The sequence below is a fragment of the Parasteatoda tepidariorum genome, chromosome 10, assembly GCF_982258835.1.
Source record: "Parasteatoda tepidariorum strain Cologne lab strain chromosome 10, Ptep-v5.0, whole genome shotgun sequence".
Lineage (NCBI taxonomy): Eukaryota > Metazoa > Arthropoda > Arachnida > Araneae > Theridiidae > Parasteatoda > Parasteatoda tepidariorum.
In genome coordinates this window covers 10,135,910-10,161,960 of record NC_141764.1, presented here as the reverse complement: position 1 = coordinate 10,161,960, position 26,051 = coordinate 10,135,910, and the positions used below count along the sequence as shown (strand labels likewise).

Below are 26,051 nucleotides of genomic sequence, written 5' to 3'. Positions count from 1 at the left end.
GGGGACGCTATCTTTTGGAGATAGACCAGCATTCCCCGTGGATATTTGACGTGTGTAGCCAGTGGCGTACGCAGAATTTTTTCAAGGGGGGTGTTCATAATTTTTTGAAACTACTAAAAAGAAATTCGAGTATGTAATAAAGCACTATTATTTCCCTAATTTAGACAGCTAACAATTTTGACTTCTTATTCAGACAGCATTGTTTAGTTAAATTTTGATTTGATTTTTTAAGTTTAAGAACTAAGGTGTAATATTTTCTCGCATGTAATATCTTCTGAAAAAAGTCCAATGTCATATGGGTGGGAAGTAACACTTTGAGGGCCACTTTCACATTCATCAGATCGTTTTCTTCAACGGAAGTATCACATTTCTGTTCAATAGAAAAACTTACATTGGTACCAGATGCTGCCACCTCACTAATTTCAGGTCGTGATTTTTTCTCAAAATGATTAAAAATTGTTAAATTCTTGCGTTTTGGTATCCTAAAGATCCAAGAACAGCAAATATATACATATATTTATTTGCATAGATATATCCGCTATGCTACGATCTCAAAGTTTCCAGCTGGAATGAATAACTTCAGCGAGCACAGTATCTCCAATGGTATTGTTACTGATTTCTTCACTAGTCGAAATAGTGGCGGCGACAGGTTCGGCGATTGAATTAACTTTTTGTTAAGACAAAACGAAACAGATTTAGCGACGAGCTCCGAAAGACAAGCGGCAGAGATAACTCTTAGTCTGACAACTAACTCCACTGTACTCCGTCCCCCCTTTTATATAATTTTTCACCGCATCTCCAAAATTCTCGAATTGTCTCAAAGACGACAGAACGTCTAGGATTCCAGAATCATCGCGTAAAGACGTCGCGAATGCCTGCCAATCTCGAAAACTATCGCAAATGGAAGGACAGAAAGGAACCAGCCCGTAACAGTATCACGCGAATTTGGTTTCAAAAGTACAGCTCTCTTATAGTAAATGTTTGTTCAGTATTTTGAGAAATACCGAGAGAAAAAAAAAGTAAGCATAAGGCAAATAAAAATATATAGTCTTAAAAAATAATGGCCCGAAATAATTTCTACTGAAATTTTTATTTTTGCCATTTTGTCTGAGCTCAAGGGGGGTGTTTAAACCCCTAAACCCCTCCCTTTCGTACGCCCCTGTGTGTAGCAGCTTCCTTTTTGAGCTGCGTTTTTTTCCCTGTGTGCTCCACGCCGTTATAATTCATCTTAAGTTTATTCCTTTCTTAACTCCATAAATTTAAGATATAGCAAGTCATCTATTTCGAGAATTTTACTATTATCTAAAATATGATATTAAAATAAATTTATATTTATACTCCCTAGAGCACACAGGGAGGACATAGTCCACGTGTTGAACTTGATAATGCCTAGTCCTATAATCCATGAACTTCACTTAAAAATGTATAATGTACTTCACTTGAAAATGTGACGATTAAATAAAAGTATCTATGGTGTAGTTGATGTCTAGAAGTCTTTTAGCTATGCCACCCTGAAATATCTCCCATAAGAAGTAAGTTAATCGCTGTTCACGATCGACGCAAAAGACGAGGAACCACCTGCCCTTGCGAGCAACATCTACTCTCCAATATGCTCAACAACATGAAATATATATATATATATATATATATATATGGGAGGGGGAAAGAAACTTACCGAATGAAAGAGTAAATAATATACACATTTTATAGAGTAATATAAATTTGAATTAAATATTTCAATTAAAGAAATTTCATAATGTTTAAACAAAAACCAAATTTAAAAAAAAATATTTTTATTGTGTTCCTGTGGGCTGCATGTGGCCCGCTGACCTCAGGTTGTGCACCCTTACTGTAAAATGATATTTTGAAAGACATGATAAAATTATATTTCTTATTTTCCTTTTAACCTGAAATTTATTTCAATCACTTTGAAAAACACATTTTTCTAAGTTAAGAGATAAAGTAAAACACACCAGGTATGAGTGTTTCTTTATGCCCCCAATAAAACTTCTGCTTGTGATCTCCGGTAAAGGGATAATCCATGGCTGCCACTGAACACTCCTTTCTGGAACACACATAATCAAAGTCAAGCATTCCTTGAAAGGCTCGAGTCTGCATACTCCCAACCTTTAAAAAAAAGAGAGAATCTATAGAAAACACTAAAATAAATTGAAAAAGTGAGTTAGTAAAAGTTGCCAACGCATTATCCTTAAAAAAAAAACTTCTTAACTTATGAACGATTTCGGTTGATGTAATGGAGCATAAAAAAACCTGAGAAAATGTAGCTAAAAATGCTTCAAAAAATTAGCAAAACTATAGATTTTGCTGACTAACTTGTGAGTATGGTTGATTTTTAGATATCATGACTTAATTAACAATTAGCCCTAAATAATTTGCATATTTAATAATTTGCATAATTAAATAACATTTAATAATTTGCATTTAAATAATTTGCATAATATTGACACTTAGTACGTGAAAATTCGATCATTTGAACGAAAGTTCTTCAGGGTGATGGCTTTTTTTTTTTGGCCGACTGTGCATTTAAGCAGGAATTCAAAAAAATCTCAGTCCCTAATACGGGGTACATAGCCAGATTTTTCAACACAAAATAAGCATCTTTTAAGTACTTTTTTAACACAAGAAATATTTTTAATCACTTTCCAAAAAAAAATCATAATTAGGATCTATACACTAATCAAAATTATTATTTTCTATCATTTAAAGTTCTTAATTTATAAGCAAAATGTCAATAAAATTCAAAAATATTTTCAAAAATTTTACAGAATCATGATAAAATAACTAGTTTCTGACAAATATTGCATAGAAAAATTGTGAAAATCATGCATTTTTTGTAATTTAGAATGACAATCGACACGGCAAAGAAAAAATATATTTTTAAAAGATAGAAAATTAAGCACTTTTTACAAACCCTGAACAAACAAAGCAACCTTAAAGGCTTTTGAAAACTTAGATAAAAAATAAGCAAGCACTTTTTAAAAACATGGAGTCAAGACAAGTTGTGTCGTTCAAGACAGAACTAAAACCAAACACGCTAATAAAATTATGCATTAAATAGAATTAAACAGTAAGACTGAAGTTGTCCTGAATCATCACTAGGTGATCTTTCAACATTTCTTTTGACCTAAAATTGCATATGATTAAAAATTCTAAATTGTCTGGGTTTTTTTTTTAAATTACAACACTTTGTTAAAGTAAATTGACTAAAATTTTAAAATAATTGATTCCAGCAATGATCGAATCTTTAACTTATTTATTTAAAGAGACTAATTATTATTTAGGGTTATTTCATACACACTAACTGTAATAACACGCATTCTTAAAGGAAAAAAGTATTCTCAAGTAAAGAAAAAAAAACATTTAAAAAATACACACCTCCAGAGTGTTCCTTTAATGTACTAACACATCTCCAATGTTCCCCGTTTCCCATTACTTCCAGCTGCTGTAGAGTCAAGACCATATCTATTGCATTCAAAAAGTGGTTTACTTCATTAAAAATTTAATAAATGAAAGAGTTTACAAAATTGCAAGTAATTATCTGTAAGGAAAAAACTAATTTAAACTAAAACGAATGTAAACTAAAAGTACCTGAAAATTAAATTGAATCAATAAAATGAATAGACATTCTTTTAAAAGAAGTTACTTATTATCTCAAAATATAAATGTGCTCTTTATCCAAAAAAAAAAACCACTGTCTATAAATACCGTAAACGCAACCCACAGGAAATTGTGCACTTAAAAGGTTGTAATTTTTACTATCCCTCTAAATGGCAACGCATAAAAAATCTTTATGTAGCTTCTTAAAAACCAACCAGCACATAGTAAAAGCAGGGGTCAGGTCTTCAGAGAGGTACCTATTTTGTGAAAATTTAGACATAATTTGCGAAAAATTAAAACTTATATTAAAAAATCAGCACAAAAATAGGGATTTATCGTTCCTTACGGGATACGGAAATAAAATTTTAAGAAAAAGTATTTCGTGAAACAACCGTTTTTCCTAAAATTTGTGAAGGTATCGCTAAACGGTAGTAAGTTTGGGCTGTACGAACCCCTGAAAAGTCTCAGAATTTTTTGCGCCAAAACAACCACCCACCAAGAATTAGATAAGAGAAAAATGACTCTTTATACCACATTTTTCTGATAAGAGGGCAAGAGGAAGACTAAGCCACAGTTGTATATAAAAAAAAAAAGGCTACTTTGGCCTATCAACTATTTTTGTACTTTGGGATTATTCCATCGACCATTTTCGTCAAACCAGATATTATCGCTAATAGGTAGCTTCTGCTCCAATAACCTCAAGTTTTATAATATTTACTCTGTAATCCTTGACTAAGTTAGCTTTCTTAAACGTATTGAAATATACTGCGTTTTTTACTTCGCTTCAAAATGATTCGAATTTGGGGTATGCCTAACACTGAAGAGCAGTTGTTTGCGTTTTTGTAGCTATCAGGGATTTTTGCGGCCGAAATGATTTATGTATATAGTTGGATTCAAGAATAAGTCAGTGCTTAATTATTAAAAAAAATAGAGGTTTTAACTTTGTTTTGATTCTTTTTATGACACTTTATTACGCATTTTTACAATTCTTTTGCTGCTATTATTCGGTAAATTTGATGGAATGTTTATTTTAGAAATTGCTTTTCATTATGACGGCACCAAAACATTTGCGCAGTTTCGACAGACATTGACAAATCGAAAGTATTAAAAAAATAATGCAACTTTTACAATACTCTTAAATTTTAAATTCAATTTCTAGTTTAACTAACGCATTAAATTTTTATCAGTCTCCGACAATTTATATAAGTGTTAATAATAAAACAGTAAATAGTTTGTTTACATAAGCCTTTCTACATTTAAGATATTTTAAAATTTATTTTTCAAAAAAGAAAGAAATATTAAATAGTGAAATTTCGTATGTACTATAACTTTTCAAGCTATAAATAAAAATTTACAAAATTTTTCAGAATTCAAGATAATGTATTATCATTTCTCAATCTCACAATTAAGCAAGAGGCAGTAATTTAACAATTGTCAGTTATAAATGAATTACATTCCTTAGCTTTCTATTATTGTATCTATTATTATAGCTATCTTATCTATGGAATCACGACGAATTGAATATGTAAAAAAATGATAATGTAAATTTGAAATTTGCACATAAGAACAATACATTAAAAATATAATTCGAAAAGCCTGTGAAATGGGAATAAAATGGTAAACGAAGAAAAATTGGGATAGAATTGTCACAAATAGAACGTGTCATAAAGTTCTGAGAGAAATTCGTGATTTGCATGCCATAATAACACCGCATTAAAAATATTGGAATTTTAGGAATTGGATTTTATTCCCGAGTAATAACTTCCAAACAAAACTGTCAGCCAACAATGAAAAATTGTTACAGAATCGTCATAAACACATTTAATACTTCAAACATATTTAATAGTGAAAACTCAAACTCAAATTTCGAACGTTGTCATAATATTAATTATAATATTATATATAATAATAGTATATAGTAATAATAGCATATAGTAATAATAGTGTAATATTAAATATATCAGAATTTGAAAAAAAAAACTACGTGAAAAAGGGTCGCAAAATAATAATTTCTGGAATCATCACGAATCAATCACTTCAAAAAGTGATAGCACAAATTTGAAACTCATCTTTCATTCACAAACATTCAAAGACAAACAAATTCATTCAAAGACAAACAAAGTGGCAGTCCCTGTAAAAGCCTCGCCTAGAATGAACCCTGGGTGTGATATTTAAAATTATTAATTCAAATGCAAACTTTTTATAGTCTCACTTAATGAAATATGTCTATTTTTAAATTGAGAATAGTTGATTACTTCCAAACTAGAAGAAGCCTATTTTTAGTGTTGGTATTTTAGATGTTAAAAAAAAAGCTTGCAAACATCACAATATCCTAAGAAAAACATCCAGGGAGTGGTAGAAGTTTTGAAATCATTTAGAGCACAATCTTTAAAATTTCAGAGTACCAATTGCGCACTTTGAAAAAATATATTTTTAGAGCTGTTTCAAGCAAATAACTTCGTTTAACCAGCACGTATAATTAAAAGACAAGTCTTATATTTCATTCAGATAAATGCAGCATTTTTAACAGTCACCACTTTTTCAAAAATTGAAAATTGTAAGCCAATAAAAGATTGTAATTAATTCAATTATACCATTGGAACCTTATCCATTATATCATTAGAATCAATAATATCATTAGAATCAATAATATCATTAGAATCAATAATATCATTAGAATTAATAATATCATTAGAATTAATAATATCATTAGAACCTTGGCATCGCCACAAGAAGTTAAATATTTTCCACTACCAGACCACCAGACACAATTTACACAAGTTTAAATAAAAGGGTTTAATTAAAAAAACGTTAAATTCAACAAAAACATTTTAGTATAAAAGTGTGCATATAAATTTAATATTTATTTTAAGCAACAAAAAAAAATTAAAAAACAGACTATTTTAAGCAAAGTCATAACAACATTTTTAACAGTCACCACTTTTTCAAAAACTGAAAATTGTAAACAATTAAAAGAGTATAATTAATTCAGAGTATTTCTAAAATGAAGAAAAATTTCCCTAACTTTTTCAAGTAGGTTTATGTAAAATTTGAGTGCTGTATATATCGTTTTAAACTAATAAAATTTGTTGTTTAAGTTTTCAAATCAATAACACAACAAAAACTTTATAATTCTTAACAAACATAAAGTTTATTTGTTAATCTGAAATAGTTGATAAAACCTTTAATAAATTCAGTTCCCATGAAATTTTGCCTGAACATGCCTAGGATGATTACAGTTTCCCTGAACACGAGTATATGAAAAAACGTGTTTTGTAGCACATGAGATACATTTTCAGCAAAAAGAAACAATCAATTAACAGATTTATTGCCCATTTTTTATAGTTAGTCACTCTGTGGCATATGGAGACTGTTAATTTTGAGCTATACTATACTGGTATATATAAATCGTAATTACCTAAATGATTATATCCATTTGACACAAAACCTTTGAAACGTTTCCATGTTTTTCATCTACTTCTTCAACTACAGGAGACATGTTCCATATAACAATTCGACCAGTGTTTATACCTACAATTTTTAAGAACAGTTTAGAAATTATAATGGAAACATATTTTCTTATTTCTGTGGAAATTTTAACATGAATAACAAATAAAATGTGAAAAAATGATGAAAAAATAATAATGAATGCAATAGAAACTTTTGTATCAATCAGCAACACAATTGAAAAATTCTAATTTTCATCTTCAGAGCTCAAAGCAACATATCTCATGAATTTAAATGTTGCACTGAGTAAGTTTGCAAGTTTAAAAAGAGCCAATGTGTTTAATATTACCAAGGGTCTGTCCAGACATTTTGGGAAAGGTCCTGTTTTTGTAAAATTGTGAAAAAAACTAATCATAATTTGTGAATAAAAAACAAGCGTTAAGTCACATTCTGTCAACCAGGTTTTGTGAATTTATGCAAATATGTTCCTGTTATTGCAAAAATTGCTAAAGACCTTTTCAAGAATTTTTTAAGTTTTAAATAGATACAAGATTCTGCTCAACAATTGCTGGTACTAAATTAGAGATGTAACATACAACAAGATTCTGCTCAACACAAAATATTCATTTCGGACGAATAATAAAAAAAAACAAATTCACTCACATTTTTAATAATTTTAATTGACATATTTTAAATATTGCAACTTAGTTACCTATCACTTTCAATGTGTTACACATTAAGTAAATTTAAACAATTCAGATTCATAATATTTTATTTAAAAAATTGTCAGAAATGAATTTTTGTTTACATAATTTATATTTATTCAAAAAATTAATAGAATATTGATCAATTATTCATTTACAAAAAAAAATTATCATTTAATATCAATAAGAATGCGCACACGCTGTTTATAAATTTAGAAATATTTTCTTAGAATACTACATTTGGAACTTAAACTTAGGGAAATTTGAAAAACTTAGTTCGTTTCGAACCGTCTTTTTGTCCCCCTCCCCCGGAAGGGTTTGTTCGATTAGCAAAACAGTAATGAAGATAAACAACTCAGTGAAGGGTCCGATTAAAAGATAAATTATTTTGTGAAGGGTCCGTTTTTATGAAAATATATTTTATGAAAGGTCCGTTAACGGACCCAAATTGCTTCTAAACAGACCTCTGATTACAAAACTAAAAGAAAGTAATAATTATGTAAAATTAAACATGGTAAACAGTTTCTTCAAAATAGAATTTTAAAAAAAAGTAAAAATAATTTTTTTCTAGAGAGCATTTTAGTTGTTTATACTCAAGCTTAACATCCAAATAAATTTGTGAATATGAAGTTCCAACAAAATTATTCCAAAATTATTCAAAAAAATTATTTCACACTTAAATATAAGGTTTTTTTTACAGGGTATCTGCTACATTCACTATTTTGAAATTCATGACTTTCCATGGCTCAATCCAACATTTTTCATGTCTCAACAAAGTTACTATTTTCTCTGACAAAAATAATAACTTTAAAAAAAGCATTATAATTACATTAATTGAAATGATAGGTATAACCAAAACTGTTATAGTCTGCATCTTCACATTTAAAGATTTTAAATTTAAAAAACAGTGTAAAGAAAGAGTTGAAGCAATAAAATAGCTGGAAAAGAATACAAAAGCAAAAAAAAAATTTTTTTTTCTGCAGAATTATATTCTAAAGATACTTTTCACGTTCATGTGAAAGGAAGAAATACTCCTGATTTTTCTGTTCTCATTTCGGAATAAAAAAATTTGCCAATGACTGGCTTGCTTCAGATAGAATTTTGAATTGATGAAATAAAAAAAATAAATGATAACAAATACTCTGACATAACAGAAGTTTAAAAGATAGTTCGCTCTAGAAATGATGTTTTTTTTTCCATTTTTTGAAAGAACACCATAATTCTGAAAGAACATGATAAAAACATTTTATATTTTAATAAAATATGACTGTCAGTGGGGATTTTGTTATTAATTTAGATATTCAGAACACCGCAAAATTGGGGGGGGGGGTAAATTCCATTTCAAAAATTATATTTTATGGCAACCTAAATCTATGACTTTCCATGATTTTTTTTTTAAAACAATAGTTAAAATCATGACATTTTATGACAAATTTCGTTCAATACCGAAATCTATGACCTTCCAGGTGCACAGATATCCTGTTTTTTTAAAAAGGAGTGATAAATATTGATTCTTTTTTAATAAATATCATACAAAGCCTTGTCACCAATCTATAATTTCCAAGTGATGAAAGCATTTATAACCATTCATGATCAGTTGAGGTGTGGACAGCTGTCTATGAATGTTGTGTAATGGAATTAGAAACAGCATTTTATGCAGAGAAAATTTAAAAGTTGATAAAATAGTGTATGCATGCTAATTGAAAAATCTGCTGGATGCTAAATGCCAAGTAAGCATTGAACATTGAACCAGGCCACTTGGATAAATTTTGAACATTTTCTAATCATCCTGATATTGTTTAAGCTTTTCAAGAGAGTCTTGTTCCTTTAGAGAAATTGTAAAACATAAGTTATTGCTAGAGTTCTAAGAATTGGAAAAATGTTGTTAGCCGCTAAAACTTTGTGTTTGCTAGTAAAAATATTAGCACTTCCTCTAATCTTAGTTTTTTTTTCATTCAATTCATTGAAATTTTGTTAAATAAATCCATGCATAAAATCAAATACATACATCAGGGTTCTCACTAAATTTTTTAGCAAAATTCAATGACTTTTTTATGACTTTCAAGGACCAAAAATCAAATTTTTCAAAGACCTATTCGATATTACAGTTATATGCTTAAGTACATGTCAATCAAATTTTAAAAATACGCAGAAGCAGAAATTTTATATTTTTAAAGCACAATTCTTATTTGACACCAAAAAAAAATTTATTAAATTTATCAGTTAATAATACAAATGGTTGATAGTTGCATTGCTGTTTCAAATCACTTAAAAACTCATATTGTCAACAAAAAAAAAAAAAACAATTGACATACGAACGATACTAGCCAACATTTAAAAACTAGTTTCAGTGAAACTCTTCATAAAAAGATTAATGAAGTGAATAAGAATTAATGAAACTGAATTAATGAATAATGCATACTACATCAAACAAGTACAGTAAATAATTAATAAAGTTAGTGTGATTGTACGGTTATTAAAATATAAGTATATAATTAGATAAAATATCAAAATACATCCATTTAACACATCTGTTTCAATTTTAATAACGAATTATCGATTTTGTTACATCAGAATATCAGTAATGTATTTCAAAGATAATAAAATCTATTGTAGAACAATATTCTACAGATAACTAAGATTTACCAAGCTGCTTTATTTTCTTTAAAATATATCCATAAAATACGAAGCATGGTTTTTAAAACTTTGTGAATATGCGTAATTTTCACTAAGCATAACTACTAAATTGCATTTACATAAATCTAATTTACATATATACTATATGCAAATCAAAATTATAAGAAAAGTGAAGTAAGTCTCGAAGACTGTGTAAATTACGTATCACAATGTGTGATTTGTAAATTGAAATTGAATTGCGGTGTATGTTTTTTAAATCAGAACAATATGAGTAGCAAATGATACGAAACGCACGAAGTACTAGTGTTCAACTCCATAGTCTTGTCATTTTGAACCCAATCCGGAAGACGAGGAAACTCCTGGATCAAGTATTGGGAGAAATTTGTTCCTTGGGGGACTTTATGAAACTAACTAGCATGGAGGGAAAAACCACGAAAACCTCCTGGCTACAAGGGGACTCTTAACCCATGATCCATCTACCTCTGAGGATATTTCGCGTCAGCTCTGTGGTCATTACTGGGATTTGAACTTTTGAACCCGGGTTCACCTCATTACAAGGCAACGTTCTATCCCCTAAAACATCACGGCTCAACTTAAACAATTAACACTCAACACACTGCAGTGCTAGCAAAAGCACCATCTGTTGAGGAATAAGAGATGTATTTTTGTCATCAGTGGATATTTTATCAAAAAAATTTTTTTTTTTAAATTTCAACAAATACTGAGAATTTTAAGAATATACAGATAAACAGGTGATAGTCATAAAATACAGGAGTCTTCGTTAAAAAACAGGAGACTAGGCAGGTATGCAATCACACCACTGACCAACATGGCACAAGAAAACTTCAATAGCTTTAATTCAGAAACAGAAATATAATAAAATTTAAGATTTCTATATACTTACCTTCATATTCAAGTATGAATATGAATTTACTCTAAATATTTCGCAAGGATACAAGTTCTTTAATTTCTCTTGCATTTATTTATAATGAAAATTGTTTGACTAAATTATGATAAATAATAAATAAGTCACCTGTATTAATCCCTACAAAGATCAAATTATAAATACTGATTGAAAAGAACCTCATGAATTTAATTTGCAACTGCAACAATTTCTGTTAAAACAGGACAATATTTTTTCTCATTAGAATAGATTATCTGACAGTGATATTAAATGTCTAACAAATTTCAACAAAAACAAAACAATTTACAAACTTTCACATAAATAAATAAAAACAGTTTTTTAATAGATACATGGATGCAAACATTAAATTTTATTACCTCTATTATGCTCTCATTGCCATCTATTATTTCGTATGTAACTCTGTTTTCAAACAGTAATTCGTCTTCATCACTTATCTCATCTGAATTTGGATCGTCATTTACAGCAGATTCTTCACTTTGTTTAGTTTGATTTTTGACTGGTGATTCAGGAGATTTAATTTCAGGTTGAGAACTAATCGGGGTCCCAGATTGCTCAGCTCCTGTCGTTAGAAACCAAAATGATATTCAGTTAAGTTTAAATAGATACTAAAATTTGGAACAATAAAAAATAATAGCACTGCAATAAGTTCCTAACATTGAAATCTAGAAAGTAGTCTCAACCAAGGCTTGCAAATCAATTTGACAAAAATTGATAAGATGCTGAATGGAGTGGATAAATGATACCAAAGGGGGAGAAAAAAAGAGGCTATATTCAATATGATGAAAATGTTATGCATATTGAAGAGCATGCATTAACCAATAATATTTAATGGTATTGATATTTTTCTCTTAATAATAATGCTTTAAAGTCTAAACATATTTTGCCTAAAGAACATTCGCCCTTGTATACAATATCTAAGTAAAGCATGCATAGATTCTTATGTCTCATACTTTACCTAAAGACATTGTCTGTAATATAAAGATGAAAGAAATTTATACACAATTTCCAAAAAACAATTAATGTTTAGAATGTTGATATTATACAATATGATAAAAAAGTGATGACTATTTACCTGAAATTTCATTGCTGAGAGTTGGTGGATTTTGTTTTATTATTTCAATGCAATCATTTAAGACTTTCTTAAAGCTGTCTAAAATGTCCTATAAAATAAAAATTATATTGTTGAATGCATATTTTTAATTGTGACAGATGAGCAATACACTTAGTAAGAAAATACTTGAACAGTTTTGTTTTAATATATTACTTTAAATCGAACTGCAAATTTTGTAGCTTCCACTTGATCATCAGAAAAATCAACTGCATTTCAACAGAGTGCATTTTCACTAGTTGATAGAGGAGCTAATGACATATCAGATGTTATACAGTGATTGCAAGAAATGTTGTGGATCACGTCTTAAAATAACCCGGAATCTAGCTGCAGAGGAAGAAAAAACAATATTTAAAAGTTCAAAGCAGAAGTTATTAAATATAAATTATATAATTTTAAAAAGAAATCAAACTCTGGTTATACTAAACACTAGTGAACTTTTTAGTGGTCTCGCCCTAACTACCATTAAATTTTTTTATGTTTCTTTCTTTGCTTATAGTAGATTTATTGCTCGGTACACAGTTGGAGCATAGCAGATTTGACTGCAATAAAGGAAATTTTCAACAGTAAAATAACTGAATGTTGAGATCAAAAACAAAAAAAAACGCAACAGTATGTTTGAAAAAATTATAAGTTATACTGTAACTGTATAATAATTGTAATATTTGGATATTTGATGATAAATTCACAACCAACAAAAAGTGTTCAGATCATATCAAGGAAAGGGGCAGGAATGCAGCATTCATAATTTACGCAGGGGTCTGTCCAGACATTTTGTGAAAGGTCCGTTTTTCGTGAAATTGTGAAAAAATTACTCACATTCTTTCAACCAGGGTCCGCTTTTATGAATTTGTGCAAATAGGGTCCGGTTATTGCAAAACACTTTTTCAAGGAGTTCTTAAATTGTAAATAGATACAGGATTATGCTTAAAACTGTAAAACTATAATTAAAAAAATTAAGTAAAAAAATTAATAAATAGAAATTACAGCTACTAAATTAGCGATGCAACATATAAATATTTGGTATTTAGCCTATACTGCTGAACGCAGAATATTCATTTCAGACGAATAAAGGAAGCCGAAGACAAAATTTAGTTCGTTTACATCTGTCTTTCTCCCCCCCCCTTCCTGGAAAGGTTTCATTCGATTAACAAAACAATAATGAAGATGAACAAATTTGTGAAAGGTCCGATTAAAAGAAAAATTATTTTGTGAAGGGTCCGTTTTTATGAAAAGATATTTTGTGAAGGGTCCGTTAACGGACCCAAATTTCTTCTAATCAGACCCCTGTTACGTATAATTACAAAACAATGTTTATACATAAATTTTAGGCTATTGGTCCCAGATTGATCTGCTTTTAAGCAAAATATATATGTTAGTGTGAATAGCCCAAATCGAAAGAACATCAACTTTTATTTGTGAATGCCAACAACTAGTAAATCCACGTGGTTGCTCTATTCTCACAGGTTTCGTTACAGATTTTCACATGGCTTTCAAAACTTCGATATTTTGATATGCCATTGTAGCATACCTTAAATTCAAAACCACTCTTCATTTAGCAATTATTTCTCAATTAGCGATGATTCCACAGTGAATTTGTGTGGTTTTGATGATTTTTTTATAGTTAGTAAAAAGGATTTTCATTTGATTTTAAATATCTCAATGTTTTAATACAATAATATTATGTTCGGCAAACTTATAACACATTTCACACTCAATTATTGACAAAACACCCGCAATCCCACATAAATTTACGAACACATTTTTTGTCAGTTATTGCAACTGATTTTCATAGTTTTTAAATGCCACATTATCATAAACTGGAAACTAAGTTCAGTTTATAGATAATCAAAAAAGAATTGTAACCTTTTTGTAAAATTTCTACTGACACAGAAAATTTGGTGCACATAAAAGTAACAGTTGAAATTAGTTAACACTTAAAAGAGAAACATTCCATAAAAATTTTGTTTAAATCAGTCTTATATTTTGTTCACCAGACATCCAGCAAAAAATCCAAAACTAGCTTAGTAAAAATATAAACCAAATACAAGCAAACATCAAAATGGATGATCCAGAGGAAAGAGTTTTTAAAAGTTGTGTGTAAAGGCAGCACATTATGTACGAACAAAGATTGAGAAAATATTTCTGAAACCAGAAATTGAAAGCAAAAGTCTTAGGGGAAGCTAGGATGTCTGGGAAGATCTGTGGTTTATGACTCAAAAGTGGAATTAAAAGTTAGCTTTTTATGGTGTTATAAAATTATTTGTAACTATTATGGGATAGATACTCGAATTGATTAAAAAGAACTTGGATACAAAATCAAACAAACAATTTGGATTAAATTCTTACAAAATCACCCCTTGCTTGCAACAAATTTAAAATACTTATTTAATAGTTTTTTTATCTACAAATTGACTCTCCCTCATTTACAACTTTTTGTCAGCAAACGAGTGGAAGAAAGTTTATTGAAACAGATACAGGTCTATCCATGCTATTCTGATTTGCTAGCACATTACTGATAAATATATTAATGTTAAAACATAACTTTATTCTGTCCTAAATACAGTATTTATTGTCTCAATTTAAAATTGCTATATTCAATTAGAACTGCTACATTGTGGATGCCATGTCACATTAATGACCAATAATTGCATAGTAATAAAAAATTGACAAATCAATGCAATGACAGTTAAGTAATCTTATTTATTTATAGGGCAGAACCATGATAAATAAGATGTACCAAAACAAGCAGATACGAGAATATTTTTTGTTAACTTACTCTTCTCATTATGTTTCACTATTTTGATATCACCAATTCCTCGTTCCTTCCATTGTTTCGTGGGACCATCGAAACGGAATAGTTTGGCCCGATGAACAAATATAGGACTTTCATCTTCTTCACCAGTTTTGACTTCTATTAGTTCAGGCAAAGGTATCACAGGTTCAAAATGTACATCAGGATTTTCTGGTACAGTATCATCTAAATAAAATATGTATTAGTTAGAAAAATTTATTGAGTGAAAAGTATTAGTTACGTGGAGTTAAATTAGTAAGTTGCATTATAATTAGTAAGTGTATTCATCATATGAACAAAATATGAAATTTTCATTTTTATTTTTACAGCTGCTATTAAATTCTAAAACTAACCAACGATTTGAGTTTTTTTTTTAAACGTGGCATTTGTTGACGTAAGCAACTGCTCTTTCGAGTATGCCAAGCCCATCCAGAATCAATTATCTTAAATGAGGCCATGTAGACCATAGGGAAACTAATACATTGAACTTGCCATTTACACAAAACAAAAATACACAGTTACAATAAAACATAATCAAATAATAAATTTAAAGTTAAGTAAAAGACGTAGACAAGAAAGATTTATATTTCAAAAAATTTGATGTTCGATACGGCATTACATTTAATTAACTTCACATTAATTTACATTCTAACTTATACGGGGAAGCTTAGCTCAACTTTAACACACTATTTTGCTCACAAACTATCAGCTGACGTCATAGGTCCCATGTGTGGGTATTCGTGATCTTCTTCTTGAAGTTCAAGTACCCAAGTGGGACTTATTTTTTCTTTAAACAGTGTAACAGTCATCAAAAACCTGAGGCTAACTTTAGAAATAACAAAAAGCAGGAATTTGTATTATCTGTTACTGGATAAGAAATTAAAAAAGTTTAAATAAAGAATATCCTTCTGTTTAATTAGTTTTAATATCATTCCATAGAAAATTAGGTGAACGGACAGAATTTAATTTCTTATTTTAAGTAGAAATAGTGAAAAGCTTCTTGATATTTAATCAAATATAATCTTTTTTATACTAACAGGATCTTCAAATTAACACTCGGTTCCACAGTAGAAACATGAAGGAAAAAAATTTACTAACTTATGTCCATCTGAATTAGAAATACAAATTACCCACTTTATGATTCATTGTAAAATATAATTATTTAGAAATGAATGAAATTAGTCTGTTCTTAAACAATTTTCTTTCTTTCCCATGGAGAGAAAGCAAATTTACCAACAATTTAAAAAAAGAATTATGAAAATACAAAATTTTCTTATATAGTAAGTAGGACACTGCAACTCCAAAGCTTTAATTTCTTCTCTAAAACTTTATGCTTATTGCAATCATTTTTTAACAAGTAAATGTCTGGACCAAATAAAAGTATTAATGAAGTTTTAAAAGGCAACAGATTTACATAAGATCATAATTAGATACAATATTTTACCACAGAATAATTTCTGTTAGAATTACATAAAAACTAAAATTTAAAAATGGATTTAACTTATTTTAATGTGCCTGCATTTTCTTTTATTGAAACAAGATTTTATTTGCAGTGGTTATAACCATCTTTTTCATTGAAATCAAAACAAAAAATTTCACGTTTGCACTTTTTTTATTTAGGTAGCACATTCTTTATTGCAGAGTTAAAAAAGTACAAAATAAAATTCAATTAATTGGCAGGATTTTTTATAATTTAAATTTATTTTAATTTTTTAATCCAATAAAATAATTCCTTTCTGAATATGGGTCTATATAATCACTCTTTTCACCTTCATACTTCAATCTTTCTTTCTTCGTGTGTTTTAAAAGATAAAAAAAAGCATAAACAATTTACCCTTTTCTTTAAAAGAAAAACACAGAAAAAAAACATCGCTAACTATAAAATACTTTTATCTATGAAGAAATTTTATAAAGAAGCACATATACACTACCCTATAATAATGGAAAAGACTTTCAGTTTTTGACTTTTTTTTAAATTTCTCAAGAAATACTAAAAGGATTATTTTGTAACTTAAGAGGTGTTTAGTTCAGGTAATTCTTCATACTTAGCAATAAGATTTAAAGCTTTCAGAGGTTTGTAAGACCTACAATAAATTGCAAAAGAAAACGAGTATTTTTGAATGCCCTATGGCAGAAAATCAAGCAAAAAGCTTGTAATTTGTATAGCTTACTTAAGTTGTTATTTTGAATAACTACATAAAGTTTTGTAAGTCATCCTGTGGAATTGACACTTTGCACACACTTTTCAATTATCTTTAATTTGTTGCCCTTTAAAATGGCTTCTTGTATTTATCAAAACAATTTTAGAGTTTGGTTTTATTAACATCACCTGTGATAGTCAAACTTATCTACAATGAAGATTTTTTTAAATTTGGCTCATCTGGAACTTAGTACTAATTTAAATTTTATTTTATTAACTCTTGTTGCCTACAACCATATTAAGGTTTATAGAGACTTTGCTTTATACTTTACAATATTTTTTGCTACAGAATTAAATTCTGTTTTAGATATAAATTGATATATTTTTATTTTTGCTAACCTAATATATAAAACTGAAGATAATTAACAATGAATATACTACTAACTACTAATAAAGCGAATTCTTTTTAATTCGAGCTAACTTTACTAATTAAGTCAACAAATTACTGACATAAAATATTTATTTAATCCCATGGTAAACTTTTTTTGGGAAAAGTATGCATAGAAATAAATTTAAAATAGCAATAGGAAAAGCCATAAAAAGTGAACGAACCATTATCTTCAGGCTGTGCAGTTTGAGCATTAAAACCTGAAACAAAGAAAAGAAAAACTCTTGTTTAAACAGATATCAGTATTTAAAATACAGCAAGAAATTTAAGCATAATGTTATTAAATTTAAAAAAAAAATTTAATTTTTTAAAAAGGGAATTAAAAATTAAATAAAAACTAGTTTAGAAGTACAAAACTTCTAGAAATTTTGCTTTATCATTAAAATGTAACATATTTTTCAAAGATAAAATTTAAAAATAAACTATTAATTTCTGTATTACTCATGAATGATATAGCATAACACACATTTATTTATAATAATTTAACATAATTAATATAATAATTTAATATTGGCAAAAATAATTATTATATAATACTCATCAACAAAATTTAGGATACAAATATTTTTAAAGCAAAAATTTATATAACAATTTACATTCTAGCTGGAGTGGAGAAATTCATAAAAAGAAACGACAGTATATCCTCTAATAAAAGTAATATATAGTGAGAACAGTGATTGTGATAGTCTTGCTTGCTTTTTCTTTAATGAAAATAGCAATATATATTGATTTGTTTCACAAAATATTATTGGATTGAGATTTAGCAGAATTAAACATTGGTAAAATGTATGAAAACTGTTGAAAAATTTTAATTAGGTAATAAATGAAATTAATTTAAAAAAATATATATAACTTAATACATAGAAAAAACATAAAATTTATAAGATAAACTTAACAAAATTTCTAACAAGCTTACCAAATCCAAACTTCACGCCTGTTCCAAAAACAGGTTTAGAATTAGTGCCACCAAAAGACGTCTGACCAAAAAAGCTATTATCAGGCTTTTCTTTAAATGAAAAAGAGAAAGGCGAATTATTTGAGGTTTCTTTAGCTTCTTCCTGTGCTAAAGCTCCAAAACGAGCTGAAAGAGATCCTGGAGTGAAATTGGAGTCTACTTTTTTTTGAAGTCGTTTCAACTTTGAATGAGAAACTCTTTAATGCATCAGATGAACTATTAGGCTTCTGGTCTTCAACTAAAGAAGGAGCATTGTCAATAGATTGTTTAAATTCCTGAGCTAGCTCTGCAGTTTTGAATCTAATGGCAAACAGTTCTGGGGCAGCTTCATTTTCAGAAAAGTCTGTCGCTGCCCATGTAAGAGATTTATCACCACGTCAATCAAATTTAATATCTTTTGTCAAGGAATGATTTAAGCAAAGTTTCAAAACCTAAAAATAAACAATATTTAAATTATTTTTTTTTATCTTTAATACTCAATAAATTACATTTTGTAATGATTGCATTATATTTTTAAGTTACTGAGAAAGTATAACTTTGAAATTTTAAGCAAATTTTCTCAAAAGTATATACCTCAATCTTCTAAATCAGGTAGATGAACTATTTTTAGATAGATGAATGCTGTTGACTTTTCCTACTTAGAACTCTGTTCCATTTTATTAATAAAAAATTTATACCGGAAATACCCACAAATATATGTATGTTTTAATACACTAATATTTATGGCAGGGGCTCGCTCAAGTTTTGTGGCACCTTTAATCCTAATATTAAAGTTTCAGGTAAAGTCATTATGGATACTATTTTTAAAAAAATTATAAAATATATTTTCATAGTTACACTGATCCAAATAGTAATATGGTGGTTAATAAGAAATATTGGGAGGCAAAAACTGATTGTTATATGGATGATAAAGACTAATTGTTAATTTCCAAATCAGTCAGTAAAAATTAACTTCACAAACATATCCTGAATCTGTGAAGGAATGGAGCGTGAAAATTTCATTATTCTTTTCAACTAACAATTAATCCTGTTTAATAATTTCCGTTTGCAGTCATCGAATTAATCTCTAAATTAAGCGAGGGGAGCAAAGAATATATTCATGAAAATTAGATTGTATTATATATAACTCTAAACAGTTAAAGATATTATAATAATGGATTGCTGTTGAATTAATTGCAAAAATGTTGAATGGAACAATGTTATAATTGCACTTTTTGTGCAATTCATAGTGAAAACTGATAGAGTAAAGAAAAAATATTATTTTGGAAAAGGAAAATTTAAACACTTTTTTAAAAACAACTACCGAAAAAAGTACTATTGAGGGCTTTTAAAAAATGAAAATCAAGACGCGCCTTTAAGCACTCTCCTTAAGTTATCCACCCTGTTTTAGCAATAAGAGTTACGAATAAATACATACTAAAAGGACTATAGCTTGTCATATAACTTTTTAAGAAGTTTTCTGAATAATGATTTTTTTTTAAGGAGAATCAATAAACAATTTTGGTTTTAATTCTTTGTGTAATTATTGCTAAATCAATTATTAATCACATTTTTTTCTTAATCATAAAATATGCACTTGTGTACTTTTATCTTTAAATGGGAGGTTTATGTTATTTTAAATAGAGACTCTTAGTAAGAAAGGACCCATACAATGTCCTAAGGACCCCTAATTTCTTAAATCTAGCAAAATCACTGTACAAATACATAAAGTCCTTTTTTGTGAAACAATATGAAGAATAAAACAGATACTTCACAATAAGTTACCATTGATGAATATTATAATCATATAATACTTTTTATTTTATTTTAAATTTTATAAAATATTACCTGCGCATCAATAAACGTGTTTTTTTCTTTGGTCTTATCATCCAACAATATTTTTACATCACCAAGACCTCGTTCTTTCCATTCTCCATCACAAAATCGATAGAGCTTTGCTCTTTGAGTGAATAAGGCATTTTCACTTTCCTCTCCTGTCTTCAACCTATGAAAAATATTCAAAAATAAAATTAACGGATTAGTTAGGTGTAAGGTCATCCTCATAAAAGATTGTTATTAATTTGAAAAACTAATCAATTGGAATTGCTATTTCAGTAATTCAAATTATTTAAAAAACAGAAACATTGAAGAAGCTATAATTAATACACTATAACCACGCATCGCAAGTTTTGCAGCAACAGCTTATTTTTACTGACATTAGGAGGCCACTTCCAAATTCCACTTTCTGTTCACCAGTACTGCAGTCAGTTTTCCTTTTGCTCTTTTGAGCACGCAAAAGCAAAGAAAGAGCCGTGGTGGCTCAGGCAATAGAGCGCTCGCCTCTCAAAGAGGTGCCCAGAGTTTGAATCTCAACAATGACCTAAACCAATTCTGCACCTAGCTCGCACCACCCACAGTGCTGATGCAAAATTTACTCAGTGTTAGACAGATCATGGGATAGAGTCCCCTTGCCGTCAGGATAACCGTGGCAGATTTTTGTAGTTTTCCTATTCATGTAACGCAAATGTGGATTAATTCCATTAAAAAGTTCTCCCCGAATGCAAATTTCTCTTAATACTTGATTCAGAAGTTCCCTTGTAAATAATCCATATATTAATGATTTCATTACTTTTAAATATTCCATGGATTAACAATTTCTAAATAACCAATATGGTTTCACATATTTCTTAGTTTTAAAATTTATTTGCAAATAAATTTTCGTGATTGGCAAGTAGCACTTATTGTACTTTTTGTATTAGTTTAGGAGACAACCAGTTTAATAAAGAAAGCTAAATTTAAAAAAAAAACTAGTTTCACACAAAACTTTATGCATTATAGATCTAGCACGCACGGACACATAAATTTTAAACTATTTGGAAACACAATTACATTTTGTAAGACATCCTTGCAATTATTTTTTTCACTATCTTTAAGCTAATGAGCCTTCATTATTATACACGAGAGTATCAATTACAAAGCTGGAAGCCCAAAATATAAAAATTAAGGTCTGAATTGCCTCTAAATTTAAGGAAACTGATTCTTTAATGGGAGCAATTTCTAAAATACCAACATGACTTTGAAAGATATACAATTACTAATAGTTTCAGTAAATCCTGCACTTAAAGAAACATTTTTAACAGAATTCAGATTTTAAAAAAAAAAAAATATATATATATGCAAAAATGCCTTGTTATATAATAAAAGTAGGAGAAAATAGTATAAATAAGGTAAATCGTCAAGTAGTAGCAAAATACGAGGAATGATCTCTTGAGAAAATCAGCAGAGTAGGATATAGCGATGGAGGGAGAAAAGAGCTTTTATATATTTCTCCCACATGGAATGTTCTATAGTACCATCAACTCAAGGGTAATTTTCACTAACAATGGAAGTAAACCAATACCATATTTAACACGCTATAAAGACTTAGACGTTCATTTTGTTATATACCTTGTTTCATGACACATAACAAAATTTCTGAATTTGAAAATTCTTCAATTCCTTTCCTGATAAATAATATTTATTCTTAATGTTAGCTTCAACAAAAATTTGGAAAATACAAATATTTCAGGATATTTACTGAAATTTTTAATAATTAAGGACACTTAAGAAAAAAAAAGGAAATTAAGGACAACTTTGAGCTTTGCATTTACTACACTAAATAATAACAATAAAAACAGTCATGGTATCATAACACATTATTGGATTGCTAAAAAAATTATTAAATGGCATTTACTAGAGACCTTATTCAGTTCTTCAAACTAAATGAAATAATTTTCTTATCTACCTTCAAATCATCAAAGAAAAAAATTTAATAAATATATGCATAGTCTAAACACATCCGGTCTACGAGTCTCTGGGAAGACTAAAACTTGAATAGCACACTCAGACATACAATGAATAAACAAAAGTTTACACTTGGTTTAATGACATTTTAAGGGCTAGGGGTCCACAGCGTTTTTTTAATCATTATCTATTAAATCTTGATTATTCAAAAATTAGCTCAGGTCAGCTAAACATGAATATTAATTTTTTCTGATATTTTTTAAGCTTTTATTTCATTGAGTTTTCAAGATTTTAAGGAGATCTGTTGCATTTATAAGCTTTTTGACTTACTTTAGGAGGTAGTGGGATCACAGGCGAGAAATAAATGTTATCAGCATCAGAGGCTACAACTTCATCATCCTCATCAACATCAGATGGAGCAGCAGGCGAGCGCGGAGATTTGGGTGTCTTGGTAGGACTGCGAGGCCTCACACCACTAAAGTTGAACTCGTACTTTTGAGGACTGCCGAAGCGAAATTCTACAGATTCTGGATCATATGGTTCAGGTTTCTGGGATTCAAGAGAACCAAAAGAAAAGTTTGTTGTTGCAGATTATCCAAACACATATGTTGGAGCTGCAGAAACAGGTGGTATGGAGATATTTGCAGATGGTTTTTGAGTTGTTCCTCCAAACACAGCCGGAGAAGATGTTACCGGAAGAGTAGGCTTAAAGCCAGTAACCTGATCAGTTTCAGTAAGTGCAGATTGTCCAAAAGTAAATGTAGATGGCTGAATAGCAGGTTTGCTACCAAATAAAAAACCATTTCCTGAAGCTGGTAAGCCAAATGAAAAATCAGAACTTGGAGATCTGAATTGAAATTTTGATTGTGAATTAGGCATTTTTTCAGAAGAATCAACAGATCCAGGCTTAGGTGTCTCACAAGATTGACATAAATTTTTATCAGATGTATTCCTTATCATACATGTTTGACAAACCCATGATCCTGGAGGTGTTTTAAACAATTCTGATAAAGGTTTATTCTTTTTTTCTGATTCAACAGTTCCGATTTTTGTGCACCATATGCCAGGCTTAGCAGATTCACATGACTTGCACATTAAGTCAGTAGATTGATTTCTTACGTAACATTGAGAGCATTCCCAAGAGTCAGCAGCTGGTTTAAAGAGTTCAGATAAAGATTTTTGGTTATCAGGCTTTTGGGTTTCAGCAACTGAAATAGCATTTTTATATGAAGTTTTACAATAGACACAAGATGACTGATTTGAGTTATTTTTGTGGCACTTAGAGTACTGCCATGAATCTGATTATGGCTCAAAAAGTTTATCAAAAGCATCTCTGTATCCTATGCATAAATCTTTGGATTTATTTTGGCAATTCTCAAACACATTGAAAAATTGCTTTGCAATGTCAACAGATTGCAGCTAATTTTTCCTGGCTCAAATCACCCTCCGAATAATCTTGAGCAAACCAAACCCATGCTTTGTCATTTTTAGGCAGAGGTTCAAGTTTCATTTCTGGAAGAATATAGTGATTAGCACAAATTTTTAAAACTTGATCTCTACGCATTAAAATTCTATACTTTTGACTGTCTTTTATACACAAAATTTTTAATTCGCCTGTTCCTCGTTCTTTCCCTTCCCTTGTTTGCAAGTCATACATAAACAGTTTTGCTCTTTCACAAAATTTTACTTCGTCTCCTTTTTTGCCAGTTTTAAGTTCAACAAGAGCAGGCAAAGGCACAACAGGTTTAAATTCAGCTGTTGGCACAAACTCTTCTGGTGCACCATCATTGCCTTTTGTAGAAGTGCTTAAATTTGAAACTATAGGAGAGATAGACGGAGCTCCCTTTATCAGTAGGGTGTGTAAAAGGTGAGGCTGAACTACTGACCGGAGCATCATTAGGATTAAACACAAATGTTGGAGTTACATTTTGCACCATTGATTGAAGCTTAGAAGGACTCGAAACAGAATCCGAAGGCTTTTGCGATTGCGCATTCACTGTTGGTGTCCAAGAGGCTTGTAAGTTAAATGAAAAGTCAGGCTGTTGATTTGTAAATGGTGTATTAGATGCATTGGTATTTATATCAGTCATTTTGAATGAGAGGTTGGAAACTTGATCAATTTTTGTGATTGCTGGCTGAGTATTAGAAAAAGGGAAACCAAAGCCCTTAAAAGGTGCATTTGAAGCAGGTTTAGTTTCAACTTCAGACAATTTCTCACTAGGACTATCCGAAGGTTTTAAAACTACAGGAGGGGGCGAAGTAAACGAGAAACCAGAAAAGGGACTGGATTTAGCATTACTCACTTTCGTAACTTGAGGTCCATCTTTAGATTTCGTTGAAGCAACTAATATTTCTCTTTCCTTAGGATCTGGATCATTTACTTCATGAATAGTTGAAGAGGAAAAAGTGAAACCACCAAATACACTTTTTGGAGGATTTTCAGTTTCTGCAGTCATATTTACAGACGCTGAAGAGCCAAATGTAAATTGGGTAGAGCTGAAACTTTTTACGGATGTAACTGGTATACTAGAAGAAGGAAGAGACACAACTGGTGAAGTGATTACATTAGGGAAATTAGGTTTTTTGGTCTCGCAAGCTTCACAGTACTGCATGTCAGCACAATTACTAATATAACAGGTTGGACATGACCATGATCCAGATTTGTGTGAAAATTTAAAAGCAAATGGTTTAGATCCAGGAGAACTGCCAGTTGAAGGATTATTTGGACTAGTTATAATCTTAGCACTACTATTTTTTACTAATCTAATTGCTTTCTAAAAAGCTTCTTTATATGCTAAGGCGAGCTCTGATGTTTTAAATCGGATACAAAATTATTCCGGTTTAAGTTCTTCATCAGCAAAATCTTGAGCAACCCATGTCCAAGCATGATCAGATGTTTTCAAAGGTTTAATTTCCATGTCAGGAAGAATATAATGGTCAGCACAAACTTTTAATACCTAAAAATAATTAATGAAATAAAATAAGCATAATTATATGAAATGAATATGATATAAACTGCATTATTAGAAAGTCAATGGTTAGTCTATGGAATATCTCAGTAACAAAATAAAATTATGGTAAACATTCAACTATTTGATCTAATGTGACTATAGGATAGGTCATATTCGGCTTAGATAAGATAGAATTCGAATATGAAAAAGTTATCTAAGACCTAATCGCATGAATATCTCAGAGAAAGGGAAAAAAATTAAACTTGTAATTTTAATCAAAATTCCAAATAAATTTTTTTTCAATATTTTTTACAAAAATTTAAAAATACATAGTAGAATCATTGATAACTTGGTCATAAAAGTGTCGTAAAAAGATAGCTTGAGAAACAAAGAACTGAACTATAACTAGATTGATGAAACTTCAGATAATACATGAAGTAACAAAATTAAAAAATGCTAAAAGCTATTTCTAATGCAACAACAAAAAATCAATGAAAAAAGAGAACACTGATTGTCTAGTGGATGACACTTTAGGTATTACAAACCGTACTATATTAGACAT

At 29.3% G+C, this 26,051-nt stretch overlaps 1 protein-coding gene and 1 pseudogene across 2 annotated transcripts in view; both read right to left on the bottom strand.

Annotated features, from left to right (window-relative positions):
• Nucleotides 1-12,491, bottom strand: part of LOC147802141 (ATP-citrate synthase-like) — a 24,155-nt gene extending 11,664 nt beyond the window's left edge. The window contains exons 1-5 of the mRNA XM_087153351.1: nucleotides 12,404-12,491; nucleotides 11,688-11,890; nucleotides 7,037-7,149; nucleotides 3,397-3,483; nucleotides 1,974-2,127 (exon numbers count right to left, since the gene is read on the bottom strand). Coding sequence (XP_087009477.1) covers nucleotides 1,974-2,118 — 145 coding nt within the window. The 5' untranslated portion in view covers nucleotides 2,119-2,127; nucleotides 3,397-3,483; nucleotides 7,037-7,149; nucleotides 11,688-11,890; nucleotides 12,404-12,491. The remainder of the gene's footprint in view (nucleotides 1-1,973; nucleotides 2,128-3,396; nucleotides 3,484-7,036; nucleotides 7,150-11,687; nucleotides 11,891-12,403) is intronic.
• Nucleotides 7,037-26,051, bottom strand: LOC122271750 (E3 SUMO-protein ligase RanBP2-like; annotated as a pseudogene). The gene is made up of 11 exons (XR_015429917.1): nucleotides 26,040-26,051; nucleotides 22,857-25,495; nucleotides 20,604-20,753; nucleotides 18,738-19,207; nucleotides 17,986-18,021; nucleotides 15,219-15,419; nucleotides 12,596-12,766; nucleotides 12,404-12,491; nucleotides 11,688-11,890; nucleotides 11,177-11,258; nucleotides 7,037-7,149 (listed from the first exon to the last, which is right to left on the bottom strand). The product of XR_015429917.1 is annotated as an E3 SUMO-protein ligase RanBP2-like (transcript).